This window comes from Trachypithecus francoisi, unplaced genomic scaffold (genome assembly GCF_009764315.1).
Source record: "Trachypithecus francoisi isolate TF-2019V2 unplaced genomic scaffold, Tfra_2.0 Lachesis_group20, whole genome shotgun sequence".
NCBI lineage: Eukaryota > Metazoa > Chordata > Mammalia > Primates > Cercopithecidae > Trachypithecus > Trachypithecus francoisi.
The window spans coordinates 20,065,657-20,085,588 of NW_022681466.1; the positions used below are offsets into that span (position 1 = coordinate 20,065,657).

At 54.1% G+C, this 19,932-nt stretch overlaps 1 protein-coding gene and 1 long non-coding RNA gene across 3 annotated transcripts; one reads left to right on the top strand and one right to left on the bottom strand.

Moving 5' to 3' along the window:
- Positions 1-509: 509 nt before the first annotated feature.
- RAPGEFL1 (Rap guanine nucleotide exchange factor like 1) lies at positions 510-18,709 on the bottom strand. Of its 2 annotated transcripts, XR_004430592.1 has the most exons (16): positions 18,127-18,709; positions 14,465-14,543; positions 11,516-11,651; positions 11,187-11,284; positions 7,155-7,267; positions 6,769-6,936; positions 5,622-5,719; positions 5,391-5,513; positions 4,656-4,834; positions 4,483-4,573; positions 3,889-3,939; positions 3,457-3,544; positions 3,160-3,224; positions 2,735-2,789; positions 883-2,488; positions 510-776 (listed from the first exon to the last, which is right to left on the bottom strand). XR_004430592.1 is itself a non-coding variant. In XM_033183136.1 (15 exons), the coding sequence occupies exons 1-15, from the start codon at positions 18,644-18,646 to the stop codon at positions 2,364-2,366; spliced, it is 1,989 nt and encodes a 662-aa protein (XP_033039027.1). In that variant the 5' UTR covers positions 18,647-18,709; the 3' UTR covers positions 510-2,363. The 2 variants fall into 2 exon arrangements, 1 of the variants encoding a protein (XP_033039027.1); XM_033183136.1 differs by having other exon boundaries at positions 510-2,488.
- On the top strand, positions 4,405-6,841 carry LOC117067071. Its single transcript, XR_004430593.1, has 3 exons — positions 4,405-4,457; positions 5,942-6,127; positions 6,709-6,841. It is a non-coding gene; the product is annotated as an uncharacterized LOC117067071 (long non-coding RNA).
- Positions 18,710-19,932: the final 1,223 nt, after the last annotated feature.

Sequence of the window (19,932 nt, forward strand, 5' to 3'; positions counted from 1 at the left end):
GAACATGTATGAACTAAAACATCCCCTCTTCTGAGTTCCAGGCATTATGTGACATGTCGTGAGGTTGGCATCTTTTCCTCTTACCCACATTTTCTTTCTTTTCTTTTTTTTTTTTTTTGGCAGAGCCTTGCTCTGTTGCCCAGGCTGGAGTGCCATTGCGCCTTGCAACCTCCACCTCCTGATTCAAGCTAGTCTCCTGCCTCAGCCTCCCGAGTAGCTGGGATTACAGGAGTGCACCACCATGCCTGGCTAATTTTTGTATTTTTAGTAGAGACAGCGTTTCACCATGTTGGCCAGGCTGGTCTCGAACTCCTGACCTCAGGTGATCTGCCCGCCTCGGCCTCCCAAAGTGCTGGGATTACAAGCAAGCATGAGCCACTGTACCCAGCCACCCACATTTTCAAAGTCTCTCCAAAACAGCCCTGCTCCTGGCAGCACTGAGGGGTCATCCCCTCTCCCCTCCCTCAGCCCTTCCACAGCCTCAAAGAAAACAGAATGGAGAACAGCAGACAGGTTGATTCATAGACTTTATAGGCTTCTTTTCCACCCAGCAGTTTCTGCAATGACAACCGAGCCTGTACAATACACATGGTTCACTCTGTTAAAGCTGCAGGGCAAGGGGAGGGGGCTGGGGGTCCCTGGGCAGGCATCAAGGTTAGGGGTGAGCAGCAGCAAAGACTGGGCCAGTGTGTCCCAGTATTCGACCCAGAGGGTGGTGGCAGCTGGAGTTCCAAGGCTGCTGGAAGGGGTCAGGAGGAAGGCTAGGAAGCTGGGGGCTGCAGGGAGAGGAGAGTGCATCAGCAGTAGCAGGGAGGGGGCAAGGAACAGGAGGGGGCCCATGGGACACTGTCAGGGCAAGAGGGCATGGGACACAGCGCCTACCTATGTTCATAGAGGATTTTTGCCACAGGAACAAGACAGATCACTGTATAAAAGGGTCTGTACAACATTACCTATGATACAATGTTCACATATGATACAAGGCTCTTTCCCTCTTTGAGTTTTAAAAAATAAATGTACAATTCCAGAACTTTGGGTAAAAAATATATACACCCTCATAGCAGGAACAGCAGCTGCTTTTGCTACTGCTGTTGCTGCCTCTTCAAAAGGGAAAGAGGTGGTGCCAGAAAGAAGGGTGAGGCTGTGCCAGGAAACCTCACCCAGTAGCTGCCAGGAGCCCCTGCACCCCTCAGGCCTTGAGGCTGGTGATGGGAGGGAGGGGAGCAGAGGTAATAAAGGCCTTGCCAGAGTCCGGTGGCGCCTTTACAGTCTCTGCCATCCCCCTCCCCCACTTTGGGGCTGCCTGCCCCAGGTATAGGGATCCACCCCACCCCAGCTCTACGGGGAGGACAAAGGAGGAGTCAAGACAGGGAGAGGGACAGAGACCATGTTGTTGGTGTCAGACACATGAGTCAGAAGGGGGATGCCAACTCCCTCCTTAGCAGTTAGATACCCCAAAAAGCAGGAATGTGGGCAGCAGACACCCCTAGCTCCTGATACTGCTCTACCCCAGCCCACTGCAAGGCAGGGGGAGGGTCCTCTAGGCAGCTGAGGCCTGTGTTTCCCTGAGCATCTTTTACCCTCTCATCAGAGTCCATTCCCAGACCTTCAGGAGGCCTGAGTGGGGGACTTGCAAGGGCTGATGGGTAACCCCTCCTACCTGCTGCCACTCCCTGCCCTGAAAAGCAGCTTGGCTCACCAGCCTGGGCATGCAGGGCAGCATGAGGAGCTGAGCAGAGAGTGTGGGGGCGGAGAAAGCACCCCGTACCATCCAGGGTCAGAGTAGACAAGGGTAGCACCAAACAGAAGGACCCCTCCCCAGTACACCCAACATCCGCCCTCAATTACCAGATGCACTCCTGCTCCCTAAAAGGAGACACACACACACACACACACACACACACACACACACACACACAGCAACATAATATTCCTTGGGGTCCCAGCCCTGACCAGGAAGAAGCTGGACAGGTGGTGGAGAAGAAGGCTGCCAATCCCTCCCACAATCCCACTCTGCAAGACAGAAGGGTGGGCGGCATTCTTTCCTGCTGGGAAGAGGAAGCTGGAAGCTCCATCCCCAGAACAGATCTCGATGGGATGGGATAGGGGAAGGAGCTTTCTGCCCCCTTTCTCAGAGGGGACAGGAACCAGCAAAGTGTAGTTTTGGCTTGAAGGAGCAATGGGGAGAGGACTTCAGCAGGATGAACAGACTTATGGGTCCAGGGGTAAATCCATCCAACTCTTTCCCGTGGAGCAGGAATTTGCTCCACAGGAAAGATGTCAGATGTTGGTTGAGACATCGTGCAAAGTGCTTGAGTGCCAGGTGCCCAAGGATCTGGCGGGTCTGACTGGAGCCTCCACTCTTACTGACTATTCGCCTCCAGCTTGTAGGAGAGCTCGAAGAGGAGGTTCTGGTTATCGATGACCTGAAACTGGCGCACATAGGCCTTGGTCTGCAGGTGATGGGGGGATGCCTCCATGTCCAAGCCTAGTGGGTAAAGAGGGAGAGGCAGTCAGGTTCCCAGCCTCCCTTTTTCCTCTACACATACACCGGGCAGAGGATCAGGCTGTGGACTGAGACAGATGTTGGGCAAGAAGGCCTCTGCAGAGGCAAGGAGAGAATGGGGAACCAGCAAGTGTATGGAAATACACATTTGGACAGGGAGTTCTGCCCTGAACCCTCCCATTCAGTCAAAGCTCTACCTGTACTGCTTTCAGTACCCTGGGTACTCACAAAGGGGCCGGCTCCGGTATTTGCGGATTGTTCTCACTTTTTCGGCCACTGAATGCTGGGAGATGACAAGGAATGAGCCCTGAAAGGGGCACAGAAAGAAGCTCCCCCTCTTATGCTCCCCCTCCGCCATTCTCCAACTCTGCTTTGCTCCCTCCAGTCTCCAATTCTGGAGGGTCTCTGAAGGACCAAAGGAGTGGGTGTAACAGAGTGCCAGGTGAGGGGGAGGTGGAGTTGCCCCCAAGCTGCCTGTCAGCTCTGCCACCCGTGGGTGGGTTGCCACAGTGATGCCACCAGGGAGACAGTCAAGTCTGTTAGGCAAGCTGGGCACTTGGAGGAAGGCTGCTATTTTTGGGAGGTGATGAGAGAGGGAAAGGATGCAAGCCCCTCACTTGTGGGACTAGAGGTTTGCAGTGCCACTCACTCACCAGCTTCTCAATGTTCACCAAACCATCTACAAGGGTCTTACTCCCTTCATGCAGAAAAGTCAGATCTAGGAGATGTGGAGAGAATCCAATGTGAGGAAAGGATAAGAGAGGCGGTCCAAAGGGGCCACTGCACCTGAGGACCCGGCTCTTCCCCAGAACCCACTCTGTCTGGGGTGGGGAGCTCCTCTCCAGGCAGATACTCAGGGCTGAGTGGAGAGGGGGCTGGAAGTCTGAAGCGGGATATAGGAGAAGGGAAGCATGGGTGGAAGCGGCACAGCTTGGGAGTTACTCTCTCACCTTTGAGGATCAGAGGCACGAAGGGAATCACAGGGGGCTTCATTTTGGAGATCACTTCTCGGTAGCTTTTGTGGTTCCTGCAGGGATCCTAGTATTCCACAGGAGAGAGATCAAGGGACAGACTGGCCAATGTGTCCCAAAGATGTCCCCAGCTTCCTCCCTCACCCCCTGCCCTGTATACATTCCTGATCAGATAGGGGTACTGGGGGCTTTCTAATGGTGTGGTGGGGAGGGGCCTGACTACTCCCCTTTACTTCAAGAAACACTGGCGCGCAATCCTTCCGCCCTCCCCCTCCAGCATGGTAAGGAGGGTAGGGGTCGCACGCACGCACTAAACACCTTGAAAGGAAAGCTTGAGGAAGGGGGTTCATGCGAACAGAGGGTTTCTGGGCTCTCAGTCCAAGAGCAGAAGAAAGAGCCAAACCCACTCACCGTCAGGTTCTCAAATTTGCGGAACAAGTTCTTGAATTTCCCTGGCAGCTTCTGCAGAGTTTGAAGGAAGGAGAAGGGACATTAGAGTGGAGCTCCTTGGGTTACATGGGAGCCTCGGATTAATTCTCCCTGTTGGAGGAGGGCAAAAGGGCCTGCATGGCTTGTAGGGGGCTGGGAAGCTGGTGGGTGGGGAAACGAAGTCAGGCCTTGGCTAAGTCTAGAAGCTTGAAACAGACTAGAGGAATTCATTATTCTGGGGAAGGCCAGGTCTCTCTTATGTAGGTGCTTTGTACAAAGATGGCCCCACTGACTATGGCTGAAAATCAGCCCAACTCCCACAGCCAAGTCTGCGACCTGACCTGGCCAAGGGCTGCCTGCTGCGACTCAGGCGGGATCCTGGCTTTTCACTAATTTGCACAAAGACAGGGTCCATTAGCCAAGCTGTGAGCCCTGGGGTTGCGTATGCCAGAAGAGGGCGCCTCTCTCCAACTGGCACAAAGACTCCCACAAGGCCAGCGGCCGTCCCGAGAGGACGCAATTCGGGAAGCCCGGGATGCCCAGATCCCCAGGTAGGAACGGGAGGGGTCTCATCACCTCCCAGGTGAGTCGAAGGCGACTGACAGCAGCGTTGTCCAGCCCCATGACCACAGCATAGAAAGACAGCAGGTCCTGGTTCTGCTTGCAGCTGCGGGGGTGAGAGGCGGGGTCAGGGGCGGGCGGTCAGGCCTCGGGCCTGAGCTCCCCCTCCCGCCGACGGCCGCACTCACAGGGCCGCGATCTTGATGAACTTCTTGAGCAGCTGCGCGCGCTTGCCCGGGGCCTCGCAGAGCAGCACTTCGGTGGCCACCCAGTGCGTGACCTCGCTGCAGCGCTGCAGCAGCAGCTCCAGGTTGGCCGTCTCCCGGCGGCCACGCTCCCCGTGGAACACGTAGTCCACGAACTCCAGCTGCACCCACGGCAGCGGAGAAGCGGCCAGGGCGCCCGGGAGTGAGGGGAGTGGGTGGGAAGATGGCAGTGCAAGGCGATGAGGAGCAAAAGGCAGGAGGGCAGGGGCGGAAGGGGTAGAAAATAGAAAAATAGAAGGGACAGGAGGCGGCAAAGATGCGGAAAAAGAAAACAACCAGCATTAATAATATTTCACCAGCTACTGAGCACTTACTAGGTGCCAGGCAAGCACTCACGGCTGACATCCTCAAGACAACCATCTGCTAGGCATTATTGTCTCTGCCTTATTTTATTTCTTTAATAGTGAATATTTTAAAAACACAAATCCTGGGTCAGGTTCTGTGTAAGCAGCACTTGGGCCCTGGGCCACTCTGCTCTGGGGTCTCTCTCTTTGCGATTTTTTTCAGATGGGGGAACAAAGAGAGGTTACAGCCATGCGTTACCCAAGGGCTTGCTGCAAGTGAGCCTTGAACCAGGACCTTGTGCTGCGAACACCGTCTCCCAATGGCACATTTCTCCCTCCAGCCCCCCAGCACAGCGCCAGCCTCGGTCCCCACCTCGTGCACACATCGGAACAGCTCCCAGTGGAAAGCAGTTAGGTGGTTGGCAACGTCCTCAGGCTCCACTCGGTGGATCTCCGTGTCTCCAGGGGAGACCTGGATCTCCTCAGGGAGGGGCACCTGGTGGCAGGCAGGGGTATAGGAGCTGGGCTCCTGGTGGCACGGTGAGGGATTGCTCACAGCCCCCCTCAGCCCTCCATTCCAGCCAAGGCCTTGGAAAGTTCTTACCAGAGCCTCATAGCTGTCCCGGGTACAGGCAAACAGGTGGCTATTGATGCCCAGTGTGGTGAAAACACAGTCCTCAGTGGGCTGGAGAAGGACCTTCTCTGCAGGAGAAAGAGCTGCTCATCCTCAGCCCCTGCTGCCTGGACCCTCACACACACCCCACACTTGGCTCTGTCCTATCCAAAAACTCCTCACCCCACACTGACACATTGTAGACTAATGGAACTCATATTATCACCAGTTTATTCCATATTTATCTGGAATTGGTCAAATGATGATTTCTTTTGCACTTATAACTTTTTTCTACTCCCTTTCTTTCACAGCTTTTCTCTTACTCTGTTGTCCTTGTGACACTGGGAAGGCTGAAATTTTTTCCTACCGTAGAGGAAAACAAAGCTTCAGTGACATTGCTGGCTTTCTGCCTTCCCACTCATCCTGTGTCTTTAGCCTGAGAAATGTGGCATCCTTACATACACCGGGAGGTTAAAGGACCAGAACACAATCCACAGGTGAGTGAGGGGCAGCACCCAGGTCAGAACCTGAGGCCTAGACCAGGGCATCCCAAACTTTTTTTTTTTTTTTGAGACAGGGTTTTGCTCTTGTTGACCAGACTGGAGCACAGTGTCACGATCTCGGCTCAATGCAACCTCCGCCTCCACGGTTCAAGTAATACTCCTGCCTCAGCCTCCCAAGTAGCTGGGATTACAGGTGCACGCCACCATGCCCAGCTAGTGCCTCCCAAACTTTAGTAGGCATAGGAGTCTCCTAGGGGTCTTGTTGAAATGCTGATTTGAACAAGACCAGCAGGTCTGGGGTGGGGTCTCATATGCTGCATCTCTTTTAGAGACAGAGTCTTGTTATGTTGCCCAGGATGGAGCACAGTGCCTATTCACAGGTGCAATCATAATGTACTACCTTGGATTCCTGGGCTCAAGCAATCCTCCTGAGTAGCTGGGACTGCAGGTTTGCACCACTGCACCTAGCAAGATGTTGCATCCTAACAAGCTCCCAGGCGATGCACATGAGGCTTGTCCCAGGACCATACTTTGAGTAGCAAGGGCCTAGAATTCAGTCTTTTCCCCTCCCACAGGGCACTGAGCTTGTGAGTTTCTCCTCTCGGAGCATCAGCCCAGTTCTTCCTGACCCTCACCTCCTGAGGAGGCCACAGCTACCAGGATGAGGGAATCCTCACGCCCCGCGGGCTCCTCTGAATATTGAAGTTTCTCCGTCACAGAACCCAGAATGTCCTGCACAGATGCTGAAAGGCGGCTGCGTATGGTCACATAAGAGTGGTCAGGCATGTATACACGGCAGAAGACTGGACGGAAACAGGAAAATGGCTTTCAACAGAGGGCAGAGTGGCAGCAGCTGGTACAGTTTCCTCCAGGGTGCCACTGTTCCCCACCTCTGAAGAAGGTCCTGTGAAAGGGGCTGGTTCTACCACCCAGGGAGATGCCACTGAGGGTGCCCAAGACCCAGAGACATGTCCCCCTGAACCACTCAGGACACCCTGCCCCTCCTAATGCCCACACTCACTCTCATCAGAGCCCCGGAAGGCCACGCGGGTCTGCAGACAGGAGTCTATCCGGCGGAAGTGGCGGAAGAGTGGCTTCACCTGCTTGCTGGGTGGCTGACTCTCCTCTGGAATCCTGGCATGGACACAGCTGGGCATCAGCACGCCCTGCCAGGCATATGGACAACCAACACCAAGCAGGCAACATCAAGCAAGAATATCAGAATTGGGTCAAGGATGCACCAGCAACAGTTTCAGAAGGTGGTTAAGGGGGTCAGAAGAGAGGACAATGAGCAGGATGAGATAATTGTCCAAGTAACCCTAATCAAATGCCATCTTTTCCATGAATTCTTCTCTGGTCCACCCCACGCACCAGGAAGGTCACTTTCTTGTCTCAACTACTATAGAACATTGGGATAATGTTTATGTTCACCTCTTATCTCTTCTATGAGATTGAGAGCTTTTGAGGACTGGGATTTGGTTCCTACTGAATATTTTTTCATCCTCCAGGGCCTAGCACACTGCTTGGCACATGGTAGGTAGTAGGTCATCAGCCATTTGCTGAATTTTGCTGAAAAGAACTTCACAGTCTGGGAAGGAGATAGACAGGCATCCAGCTACTTCTAAAGCCCAGAAGGAGGTGTTGATGATGTAACAAAGGTACCAGGAGAGTTCTGCTGGTGTGGGGGAAGGAGAAAGCTATTCCTAAAAGGAAGATCTAGGAAGTTTTCATCAAGAAGATAGCATTTGACCTGGGCCTTGGAGGAGAGCAGGAAGAGAAGGAGGTGGAGGCCAGGTGCAGTGGCTCACGCCTATAATCCCAGCACTTTGGGAGGGATGGGAGGCCGAGGTGGGCAGATCACTTGAGGCCAGGAGTTCAAGACCAGCCTGGCCAACATGGTGAAACCCCGTCTCTACTAAAAATATATAAATTAGCCAGGGCTTGGTGGTGTGCACCTGTAATCCCAGCTACTTGGGAGGCTGAGGCAGAAGAATCGCTTGAACCCGGGAGGCAGAGGTTGCAGTGAGCCGAGATCACACCATTACACTCCAGCCTGGCGACAGAGCAAGACTCCATCTCAAAAAAAAAGAAAAAAAAAAATGTCCGGGTGCAGAGGCTCACGCCTGTAATCCCAGCACTTTGGGAGGCCAAGGCGGGTGGATCATGAGGTCAGGAGATCTAGACCATCCTGGCTAACACAGTGAAACCCCATCTCTACTAAAAAAAAAAAATACAAAAAATTAGCCGGGCATGGTGGCAGGTGCCGTAGTCCCAGCTACTCGGGTGGTTGAGGCAGGAGAATGGTGTGAACCCAGGAGGCAGAGCTTGCAGTGAGCCAAGATCGCGCCACTGCACTCCAGCCTGGCCGACAGAGCAAGACTCCGTCTCAGAAAAAAAAAAAAAAAAAAAAAAGAGAGAAGGGGGTGGGAGGAGGGCATTCTGGCATTCTGGCATTCTGGCATTCTGGCATTCTGGGGTGGACAATATAACCGACCGTGGGAAGTTGGAGAGTGCAGGAATTGAGGTGTTATGGATGGATGGGATGTAGATGAGATGGGAAGGAACAGCAGAAGGCAGAAAGGGAAGGGTATCAAATGCTGGGATGTTTCACTTTCTCTTGGAAGCATGGGGAGCAGGGATGCCTTTGGAATAGGAGCATGAAAGATCTCTCTAGTGTCAGCACAGAGAAGGGAGAGAAGGATGCTAGACCACAAGCTGAGGCCTCCCTAAGTGTGGTGCTGGGGACAGAGAAGAGAGAAACTAAAAGGGCAGAATGGATGGATGGATGGATGGATGGATGGATGGATGGATGGATGCAGTGGTGTCCTGAAGCTGGTTCACACTAGCTCACAAGAGCATATTGTTAAGTTCTGGGGAATTTTGCCAACTGTTTTTTAAAGAGCCATTAAAATATAAATAAATACATATATCTCCATATATAAATATATATGTTTTAAACTTATATTCAGGCCAGGTATGGTGGCTCACACTTAGAATCCCAACACTTTGGAAGGCCGAGGCGGGAGGATTGCTGGAGCCCAGCCTGGACAACATAATGAAACCCTGTCTCTATTGAAAAATAATAATATAAATTAATAAATCATACATAAAATTTGTAATCAAATAAGTTATTACAAAAAAAGTAGTTTCCTTCCTGTTTCACTTTTTTTTTTCTTTTTTTGAGACGGAGTCTCGCTGTCATCAGGCTGGCGTGCAGTGCCACAATCTCCACTCACTGCAGCCTCTGCCTCCTGGGTTCAAGCGATTCTCCTGCCTCAGCCTACCAAGTAGCTGGTACTACAGGCGCATGCCACCATACCCAGCTAATTTTTGTTTTTGTTTTTTGTTTTTTTTTTTTTGAGACGGAGTCTCACTCTGTCACCCAGGCTGGAGTGCTGTGGCCGGATCTCAGCTCACTGCAAGCTCCACCTCCCGGGTTCACGCCATTCTCCTGTCTCAGCCTCCTGGGTAGCTGGGACTACAGGTGCCGCCACGTCGCCCGGCTAGTTTTTTGTAGTTTTTAGTAGAGACGGGGTTTCACCGTGTTAGCCAGGATGGTCTCAATCTCCTGACCTCGTGATCCGCCCATCTCGGCCTCCCAAAGTGCTGGGATTACAGGCTTGAGCCACCGCGCCCGGCCAATTTTTGTATTTTTAGTAGAGACGGGGTTTCACCATGTTGGCCAGAATGAGTCCACTCTGTCACCCAGGTTGGAGTGTAGTGATGCAATCTCAGCTCACTGCAACCTCTGCCTCCTGGGTTCAAGACATTCTCCTGCCTCAGCCTCCTGAGTAGCTGGGACTACAGGCACATGCCACAGTGCCCGGCTAATTTTTGTATTTTTAGTAGAGACGGGGTTTCACCATGTTAGTCAGGCTGGTCTCAAACTCCTGACCTCATGATTCGCCCGCCTCGGTCTCCCAAAGTGCTGGGATTACAGGCGTGAGCCACCGCACCCGGCATTTTTTTTTTTTTAGAGATGGAGTCTCGCTCTGTCACCCAGGCTGGAGTGCAGTAAGGTGATCTCAGCTCACTGCAACCTCCGCCTCCTGGGTTCAAGCAATTCTTCTGCCTCAGCCTCCCAAGCAGCTGGGACTACAGGCGTGTGCTACCATGCCCGGCTAATTTTTGTATTTTTAGTGGAGACGGGGTTTCACCATATTGGCCAGGCTGCTCTGAAACTCCTGACCTCGTGTTCTGCCCGCCTCGGCGCCCGGCCCTATTTTTTTTTTTTTTTGTAGTGAAGACGGTTTCACCATGTTAGCCAGGCTGGTCTTGAACCTTAAGTGATCCACCCGCCTTGGCCTCCCAAAGTGCTGGGAGGTGTGAGCCACCTTGCCCAGCCATTTTACTACCTTTTACTGCATCTACTATATGGTGGAGATACTACATAATGGCCTGTGCTGCACGTCTCTTCCCAGCTCCTCCTTCAGTGCTGTCACGTTGGTAGCTTGAAATCAGCCATGGTGACAGAGTTTACATTGTAGGAATCAGCAAAAGCTACAAATCAGGGTTCTTTCTCCTGCAGCACTTGTTAAATATTTACCATTACACCACTGGATTATCAGACAAATGAATGGCAGAATGGACAAAAAAGTGACTGGAGACAGCGTTTTGTGCCACCCTCCTGTGAGAGAAAAGAGCTGAAATAAAACCATATTGGAAGCCGGGCACAGTGGCTCACACCTGTAATCGCAGCACTTTGGGAGGCTGAGGTGGGCAGATCACTTGAGGCCAGGAGTTCAAGACCAGCCTGGCCAACATGATGAAACTCATCTCTACAAAAAGTACAAAAATTAGCCAGGCAGGGTGCACCCCTGTAATTCCAGCTACTCAGGAGGCTGAAGCATGAGAATCCCTGGAACCCAGGAGGTGGAGGTTGCAGTGAGCCTAGATTGCGCCACTGCTCTTCAGTCTGGGCAACAGAGTGAGACTCTGTCTCAAAACAAACAAGCAAATCCATGTTGGAGCCAATAGGCCAGAGGCAGCCCCTGTAGTACAGGAACGCAGGGAACCTCTTTCCCGTTCCCACCCCTGCCCCACTCCCCCTCACTTTAGTTCCACCGTCTCCACCAGCTGGTGCAGCCTCAGAGTGTCCTCTCGGAGGCCCTGGTAAAGGGACTCGTCCTTCATAATTAGCAGGTATAGATCCTGGAGAGAGGAGGACAAAGAAGGTGAAGGAAGGGGTCTCATCCCAAGAGCTACTCTCTGCAGGGGCCGGGCAAGGTCTCCATGCCTTTGAGCACAGGAGAGCCATATAAGCTAAAGCCCCCTGGCATCTCTTCCTTCCAGGTACCCAGCATAAGAAGTATGGCTCCTTCACAGGGCCCCCCTTCCAGAGCTAATAGCCTGTTTACCCACCTTCTCTTCCCCCAGGCCCACCTTGATGATGTGGCCGGCCCCCTCTTCCTCTTGAAGCAGCCCCTGGTAGGTGTCCAAGAAATGGAGAAGCATGGCTAGACAGGCCTGCTTCCGGCCCAGCCCCTCAGGGCCCTCCATGCCTCCTGCCCGAACAAAGCTGACCCTTAAGTTAAGAAAAATCCCTAGGCAAGCAGACCTGAGGAACTGAGAAGAAAGATGGGAGGCTAGGCTGGGTGCAGTGGCTCACGCCTATAATCCCCGCAGTTTGGGAGGCCGAGGCAGGCAGATCACCTGAGGTCAGGATTTCGAGACTGCTCTGGCCAACATGGTGAAACCATGACTCTACTAAAAATACAAAAATTCGCCGGGCATGGTGGTGGGTGCCTGTAATCCCAGCTACTCCGGAGGCTGAGGCACAAGAATCGCTTGAACCCGGGAGGCAGAGGTTGCAGTGAGTCGAGATAGGGCCATTGCACTCCAGCCTGGATGACAGAGGGAGACTCTGTGTCAAAAAAAAAAAAAAAAAAAAAAAAAGGGAAAAAGCCCAGGCACGGTGGCTCACACCTGCAATCCCAGCACTTTGCAAGGCTGAGGCAGGTGGATCACTTAAGGTCAGGAGTTTGAGACCATCCTGGTCAACATGGTGAAACCTTGTCTCTACTAAAAATACAAAAATTAGCCGGGCATGGTGGCGGGCACCTGTAATCCCAGCTACTCGGAAGGCTGAGGCAGGAGAATCTCTTGAACCCAGGAGGCGGAGGTTGCAGTGAGCCAAGGTCACGCCATTGCACTCCAGCCTGGGCAATAAGAGCAAAACTCCATCTCAAAAGAAAGAAAGAAAGGTGGGAGGCTAAATTGCCCCCAAATATTCTCTAGATTTGGGGCCAGAAAGAAAGGAGTTTCAGGGGTCCTGGAGCCAAGACCTCCTAATGCCCCAGCCTAGGCTTTTGCTTAGGGTAGGTAGTGATGACCACTTGACCACATCCAGCTCCTGCAGGTTAGACAGGTTAGATTTTCACTTGAGGATAACCTGCCCAGACCCTTCCAACCTCTGGCCAGCCCAGGGCCTGGAGCTCACAGTGCACCTAATAAAGGCCAGTGGTGTTTACCACAAACCTGACTATACCTCACTGGAAGGCCTGGTGTTTCTAAGACAGCTTGTTACTTTATTTATTTGTTTGTTTATTTAAGAGGGAGTCTCGTTCTGTTGCCCAGGCTGGAGTGCAATGGCATCATCTCAGCTCACTGCAACCTCTGCCTCCTGGGTTCAAGCGATTTCTCCTACCTCAGGCTCCCGAGTTGCTGAGACTACTAGGTGCTCGCCACCAAGCCCGGCTAGTTTTTTGTATTTTAGTAGAGACGGAGTTTCACCTTGTTGGCCAGGCTGATCTCAAACTCCTGCCCTCAAGTGATCCACCCGCCTCAGCCTCTCAAAGTGCTGGGATCCAAAAGCTTGAGCCACCGCACCTGGCCAAGAGCCTGTAACATTGTACTCAGTGGTCTGACATTTACAATTAGGTCTTAAAATAACTCTGTGAGAGGCCCATGCTTACATGAGACCCTATGAATAGCCCATCCAGCGGCTCCTCTCTAGCAGACCCTACTGAAGCACAACCGTGGCCTGATGTTTACATCAGACCCCAGCATAACTCGCTGGGCAACCAGATGTTTTAGAGCAATAATTCAGTGGGGATAGAGGCGCCCTTAGTAGAATAATAACACCTTGGCTGGGTGCAGGGGCTCACGCCTATAATCCCAGCACTCTGAGAGGCCAAGGCAGGCAAACCACTTTAGGTCAGGAGTTCGAGACCAGCCTGGGAAACATGGTGAAACTCCGTCTCCACCAAAAAATACAAAAAGTAGCCAGGTGAGGTGTGGTGGTGTGCGCCTGTAGTCCTCAGCTACAGGGGAGGCTGAGACAGGAGAATCACTTGAACCCAGGAGGCAGAGGTTGCAGTGAGCTGAGATCACACCACTGTACTCCAGCCTGGATGACAGAGCAAGACTCCATCTCAAAATAAATAAATAAATAGGCCAGGCGCGGTGGCTCAAGCCTGTAATCCCAGCACTTTGGGAGGCCGAGATGGGCGGATCACGACGTCAGGAGATCAAGACCATCCTGGCTAACACGGTGAAACCCCGTCTCTACTAAAAAAATACAAAAAACTAGCCAGGCGAGGTGGCGGGCGCCTGTAGTCCCAGCTACTCGGGAGGCTGAGTCAGGAGAATGGCGTAAACCCGGGAGGCGGAGCTTGCAGTGAGCTGAGATCTGGCCACTGCACTCCAGCCTGGGCCACAGAGCGAGACTCCGTCTCAAAAAATAAATAAATAAATAAATAACACCTTTCATTTGTACAGGGCTCTGCAGCCTCCAAAGCACTCCCACATCTGCTATCAGAGTGATCTTCATAGCAGCTCATAAATAGGCAAGGCAGGTGCTATTTACCTCCATTTTACAGAAGAGGTAACTGAGTCCCCACAAGGTTAGGTGATCTGTCCAAGTCACACAGCTGGTGAGTAGAAAAGCTGGGACTGAAATCCAAGTATGTTTTCTTTTATTTTCTTTCTTTTTTTTTTTTTTTGAGATGGAGTCTCACTCTGTCGCCCAGTCTGGAGTGCAGTGATGCGATCTCGGCGCACTGCAACCTCCGCCTCCTGGGTTTGAGTGATTCTCCTGCCTCAGCCTCCCAAGTAGCTGGGGTTACAGGTGTGTGGCACCATGCCTGGCTAATTTTTTGTATTTTTAGTAGAGATGGGGTTTCACCATGTTGGCCCAGCTGGTCTCGATCTCCTCACCTCAGGTGATCCACCCACCTTGGCCTTCCAAAGTGCTGGGATGACAGGCGTGAGCCACCACACCCAGCCCCAGGTATGTTTCCTAGGGGAGAGTTTAGGCTCGGAAATTGCATGTGGGATGGAGGGAGTGGCTCCCTTCTGACCTCTCCTTTTACAGACTCTACAAAAGGATATTACTGGTGTAGCTCCTGCAGAAATTTCTCCGTCGGGAGGAAGAGAGAATGGGTAAGGACAATGTCATCCAGCAGGACATCTGTAAAGATCAGTGGGCACCACGGATGTCAGGAGGGCACTTCCAGAATGAAACTGGAAATGCAGTGCCTCCCTCTCTTGCCCCTGAGGGCAAGTTCTCTTTAGCCAGGCTGGAGCCCCAGCCACCTGCCCCGTCATGCTCTGCACACACGCACATACACGTGTGTAAAGGTTCTGGGCAGCCGCTGCGGGGGTGGGTTTGGCAGCTGCCAAGGCAGCTGAAGGGAAGGGGGGGGCGTGCCTTTGATGGCCATGTGCACTTCTCTTCAGAGTATGTGGGAAGTTGGTCAGATAACACACCAAGCTTGAGTTCTGCCTGAAAAAAGAAGTAGCCCACAGAAGAGTCTCTAGACAAAGAGTATTTCCAAACACAGAGGTTAGCATCAGTGGGGAGTGTGTGTGTGTGTGTGTGTGTATGTGGGTGTGTGTGTGTGTGTATGTGCGCAGGCGCGCGTGTATCCCTCTTCTCCTCCCCATTCCCTACCTAACAGCTTTGAGTTCTAACTAGGCAGGTGGGAACCAGCCTGACTGGAAGAGACTGCCATTGCTTTGATCCCAGAACCTTTAAATAGAAATCCTGTGTCCTTTAGGTGCCCAGAGACAGAAGGGTTAATGATGGAATGGTGAAGGGGAGCGGCTCCTCTCACCACCCCTTTCCCCTCCACACCCCCGTCTGGGCCTGGCTCAGCCAGTCAGCCAGGTACAAGGTCGCCCTGACTTGCAGCCAGCCCTGGGGTGGGGCAGGGCCGCCTGGCACACACAGACAGGCAAGGTGCAGGGAGGGAGCCAGGTGTCCTCACCAGGACAGGTTAGGGCCAGGTCCCCAGGCACGGTCCCAGGACAAAACCAAGGCTTCTGACTGCCTCTGGTTCACTATCCCCTGTGGTCAGTTCTAGCCATGAAGGTGGGGAAGGAAAACCAACATGAAGTAATTGACTTCAATGATTTCATTTCGCAAATGTGAAACTGAGGACCAGAGCTGGGAGGGACTTGCCTGGAGCTGGAATAAGAACCCAGAATCCTGCGTCTTTGTCCTTTCTCAGTATGCCCGAGGCAAGCAGAGTGTTAGAGTAAAACCTAGTGGTCAGAGGGGGCTGCTTGGACGTTGGAGAGGCTTTGGTAGGTTAAGAGTAACTTCTGTAAGTTCTCTCCTCCCACATACCCTGGGAGGAGACCAGGATGACTTGAGAACATTGGTTTTATTGGAGAACATCAGAGTGGCAGGTTAAGCTGATTCTCATTCACCCTGAGACTGGTTTGGAATTTCCCAAACCAGTTACTCTGGGAATCAAGGCTGCCAGATAACATGGGTGACATTTCAGGAGTCTTACCCCAAAGGAGAATGAGCAGAGCATGTGGCACCAGGCCCCTGTAAATGGGGAAAGACAGTTTCTCCCTTTTCCTCCCTGCCCAGCTACCCTGCTGTGTTCTTACAATGAGTCAGAGAGCCCCCAGCTCTGACCCCCAGCTTCAGGGATGGGGGTGAGGAAACGAGAGGCCTGACATCCTTCATAGACTTTATCTCACAGGATTCCTAAGCTGGAGCAAAGGAAGAGTAAGATGGGGCAAAGTGGAGGAGATGCTGATATGGGGGCCACAGTTGGGCATCTGCCTTTTCCAAGGCAGGCTCTGGGCCAAGGTACAGCCCCCCTAGGGAATGTGTCATAGAGACACAGGGTGTGTGGTGTAGGCGGGAAGTTATGGTTAGGAGAGCTGTGTGTGTCTGATATTTTTCTAATTAAATCCAAAAGGTGTCAGCTCCCCAGGGCAACTACAGTCTGCGCCAAAGGAGAGGACCCAGGTCTTGAGAAGGATCTAGGAGAGTGGAGCCCCCCCTCCACACATCTAGGTTGGGGTTCCCTGCCGAGGGCTGAGAGCAAGTGTGAAAGCCCTCAGCATTAGGGTATCAGCCAGGGCTCCCAAACCTCAGACCCTCCTGGGCTTAGTGCAATGCCTAGAGCTAGACCTAAAGACCCCTACTAACCAGCTATTTGGGGCCTTGGTTTCCTCAAAGGCCCCTTAGTAGGGATGCTGAAAGGGAATGGTGAAATAGTATCATCATTTAGGGAACAAGCTTCTCAGGGTGTGGTGATTATGTTTTTTTGTTTTTGTTTTTTTTTTTTTTTTTTTTTTTGACACGGAGTCTCGCTCTGTCGCCCAGGCTGGAGTGCAGTGGCCGGATCTCAGCTCACTGCAAGCTCCGCCTCCCGGGTTTACGCCATTCTCCTGCCTCCGCCTCCCGAGTAGCTGGGACTACAGGCGCCCACCAACTCGCCCGGCTAGTTTTTTCTATTTTTTAGTAGAGACGGGGTTTCGCCGTGTTAGCCAGGATGGTCTCGATCTCCTGACCTCGCGATCCGCCTGTCTCGGCCTCCCAAAGTGCTGGGATTACAGGCTTGAGCCACCGCGCCCGGCCGTGATTATGTTTTAAAGAGGCCGTGTGCCAGGTCCAGTGGCTCATACCTGTAATCCCAGCACTTTGGGAGGCCGAAGTGGGGGGGGTGGGTGAATCACGAGGTCAGGAGTTCAAGACCAGCTTGGCCAAGTTGGTGAAACCCCGTCTCTACTAAAACTACAAAAATTAGCCAGGCTGGTGGCTCACGCCTGTAATCCCAGCACTTTGGGAGGCCGAGGCAGGCAGATCACGAGGTCTGGAAATCGAGACCATCCTGGCTAACACGGTGAAATGCTGTCTCTACTAAAAATACAAAAATTAGCCAGGCGTGGTGGCACACGCCTGTAGTTCCAGCTACTCGGGAGACTGAGGCAGGAGAATCGCTTGAACCTGGGTGGTGGATGTTGCAGTGAGCTGAGATCACACCACTGCACTCCAGCACTCCAGCCTGGGTGAGAGTGAGACTGTGTCTCAAAAAAAAAAAAAAAAAAGTGCTGTGTGCTGAGGCCTGACACCAAAAGGGAAGGGTGGAAGCTGGAGGCGCTTGGACACCCTAGATGCTGCAGGGCCCTGATGCCGACCCAGCCACCTCTCCCCTTCCAGACACCTTCTGAGTCTACCCCAAGGAGAACACTATCCCCCCACCAAACTGCTAAGGACAACGCATCCTTTGCTGATGCCTAAAAGGCAGCTTGGGGCCTGTGCCTGTCTGGCACTTCCTCCTGGGGTGGGCCAGCCTGTGCTGTGCAGGCCTCTGAACAGTCAGGGACCCCAGGGTTTTCAGGGCTCAAGCACCTCTGGCAGGTGGCATGGCTGCGCTGGGCAGCTTCCATCTTAATGTGTCAGGCCCTAATTTGGAGCCACAGGAGGAGGTATTCAACATCAGGGACCCATGGGAGTCAGTGGCTACAATGCCCAGGGGAAAGGAAGGGTGACTGAAGGAGAGTAAGAGGCAAGAGGCTCAGCTGCTTCTCCAGATGGGGGTGAGGCTGCTGTAGGGAGGAAGGTGGGTACTGCCCTCCTCTTCCGCGGTAGGGTCTCTGCCTCCGCTAGGCCCCTAGCCGGCTTCCGTGGACCACTCAACCCCATAACCAGGCCCCAGCACGGCGCCACCCCCACGCTCCAAGGGCAAGGAAGAGGAGCCGGGACCAGACCCTGCTCTGGGTGTTCGAGCCCACCGGCTCCTTACCTGAGGCGCCGCTGTCCCTGGTGGCCCCTCCAGCAAGCCGCTCTAGAACCCGGTTCAGAAGATGCTCCGGCCGCTCGGGGGCGCCCAGGGGGGCCCAGGGCGGCGAAGTCAAGGGCTCGCCCGGGGACAGCTCGTCAGATGAGTAGGAGGAAGGGGAGCGCAGGGGCCCCCCTCCCCCGAGCGGCCCCGGCCCCGGCACCTCCTCCAGCTGCAGCCAGCAGGGCCCCCCGCTGCCCGGCTCCTCCGAGACCCCCGCCGGCTCTCCCGCTTCCTCCTCAGGGGGCGGCTCCAGCCCCAGCTCGGCGGGGGGCTCCCGGAGGAAAGCGGGGAGCAGCAGGCGAGACACGCTCTGACGCCGCTGCAACGACCGCGTTCCCCCGGCTGGACCGCCACCCCCGCCGGGTCCCCCACCCCCTCCAGGCCCCCCGCAGCTCCCCGGACCCCCACCGGGACCTCCCGCCACCGTTCGGCCCGCCAGCTGCGACGTCTGCTTCTTCAGAAATTTCTCCAGAGGCTTCATGCCCCCCCCCCCGCCCCTCTCCTAGGGGCCGCCGGGGGACCCAGGTGTCCCAGGCGCGGGCGGGGGGGGGGGCGGGGACACGATGCTCAGAGCTGGAGGAGCAGAGGGCCGTGCCAGGAGCCGGACTGGGGGCCAGAGGTGCCAAGCCTCGCTGGCCAGAGTCCAGGGGCCAGTAGCCGGGGGAGGTGCCAGAAGGAAGGAGTGCCCGCTCTCAGCAACCCCCCATGCCGGCTGCAGCCGGCACGCGGCCCGAAGAGTGGGCAGGCTGCGGGGCTGGTGCCCCCGGCTCTGCGCTGCGGCGGCAGAGGCAGCGGGCGGAGCGCAAGGCTCAGAGGACGCGGCGGCGGCTGCGCTCCTGACCGTGAGGAGGGGGAAGGTGGCGGAGCTGAGACCGCGCCCCCTCCTCCAGTCCCCGCCCAGTCCCCGCCCCTGACCTTCCTGGGCCTGCCCCCGCGCCGCAAGAGGCTTGAACTCGCGCGCTGGGGTTGACCACGAGGGAAACAGTAAGGGACTTGGGTTCCGGGCAGAAGAAATTAAGGGCAAAGGTAAGGCAGAGATTTACCAATGGGGAAGGATTCTTGGCTCAAGGGATAACCGGGTCTCAGCATCATTTCAAAGTCAGGACAGGTCTGTGGCCTGGACATCTTGACTCAACTACCTGTGTACCCAAGTCAGGCCTACAGATTGCTGAACCCAAGAGTGTGCACCTTTCCCATACTCACAGGAATAGGTGGACTTTATCTTCCTTCTGTGAGAAGGGCTGGGAAGGCCTCTTGGATGAATTAGCACTGTCACTGGAGGCGGTGCCCATCTGTCCTCTCTGGTAGGGCACCATAGGTGGTGTGGGCCTGGTCTGTGGGCAGGTACTGGCAGGCAGGTAGGAGCCAGGCAGGGAGCAGCAGGTTGTGGCAGGTCTAGCTGGGGTGAGGAGGGGATAATAGGCAATGGGGAGGAGACCAGGAGCACAAGGGCACCTGGGCCCAGATGGCAGCAGAAGGAAGCAGGGCCATGGAGACAGGTGACAAGCCCCAGAACTGCCAACTATCATTAAGCCCAAGTGTACATAGCCATGGAGTGGGAAAAGTGGTGCCAAATTAACACTCCAAGTAATCCTTACTCCTGATGCCCACTCCAGGAGCATTCTGTCCTTAAGGATATGCTGCCCCAGAAGGGGGGGGGCAGTGTAAAGCCATGTTAAGTGTGAGAACATCCAGGTTAGACTTACTAGGCGCGGAGAGTGGCAGCAGGTTCCGGGTGGGTTGAGGCTCTCTAGACAATGCCCCACC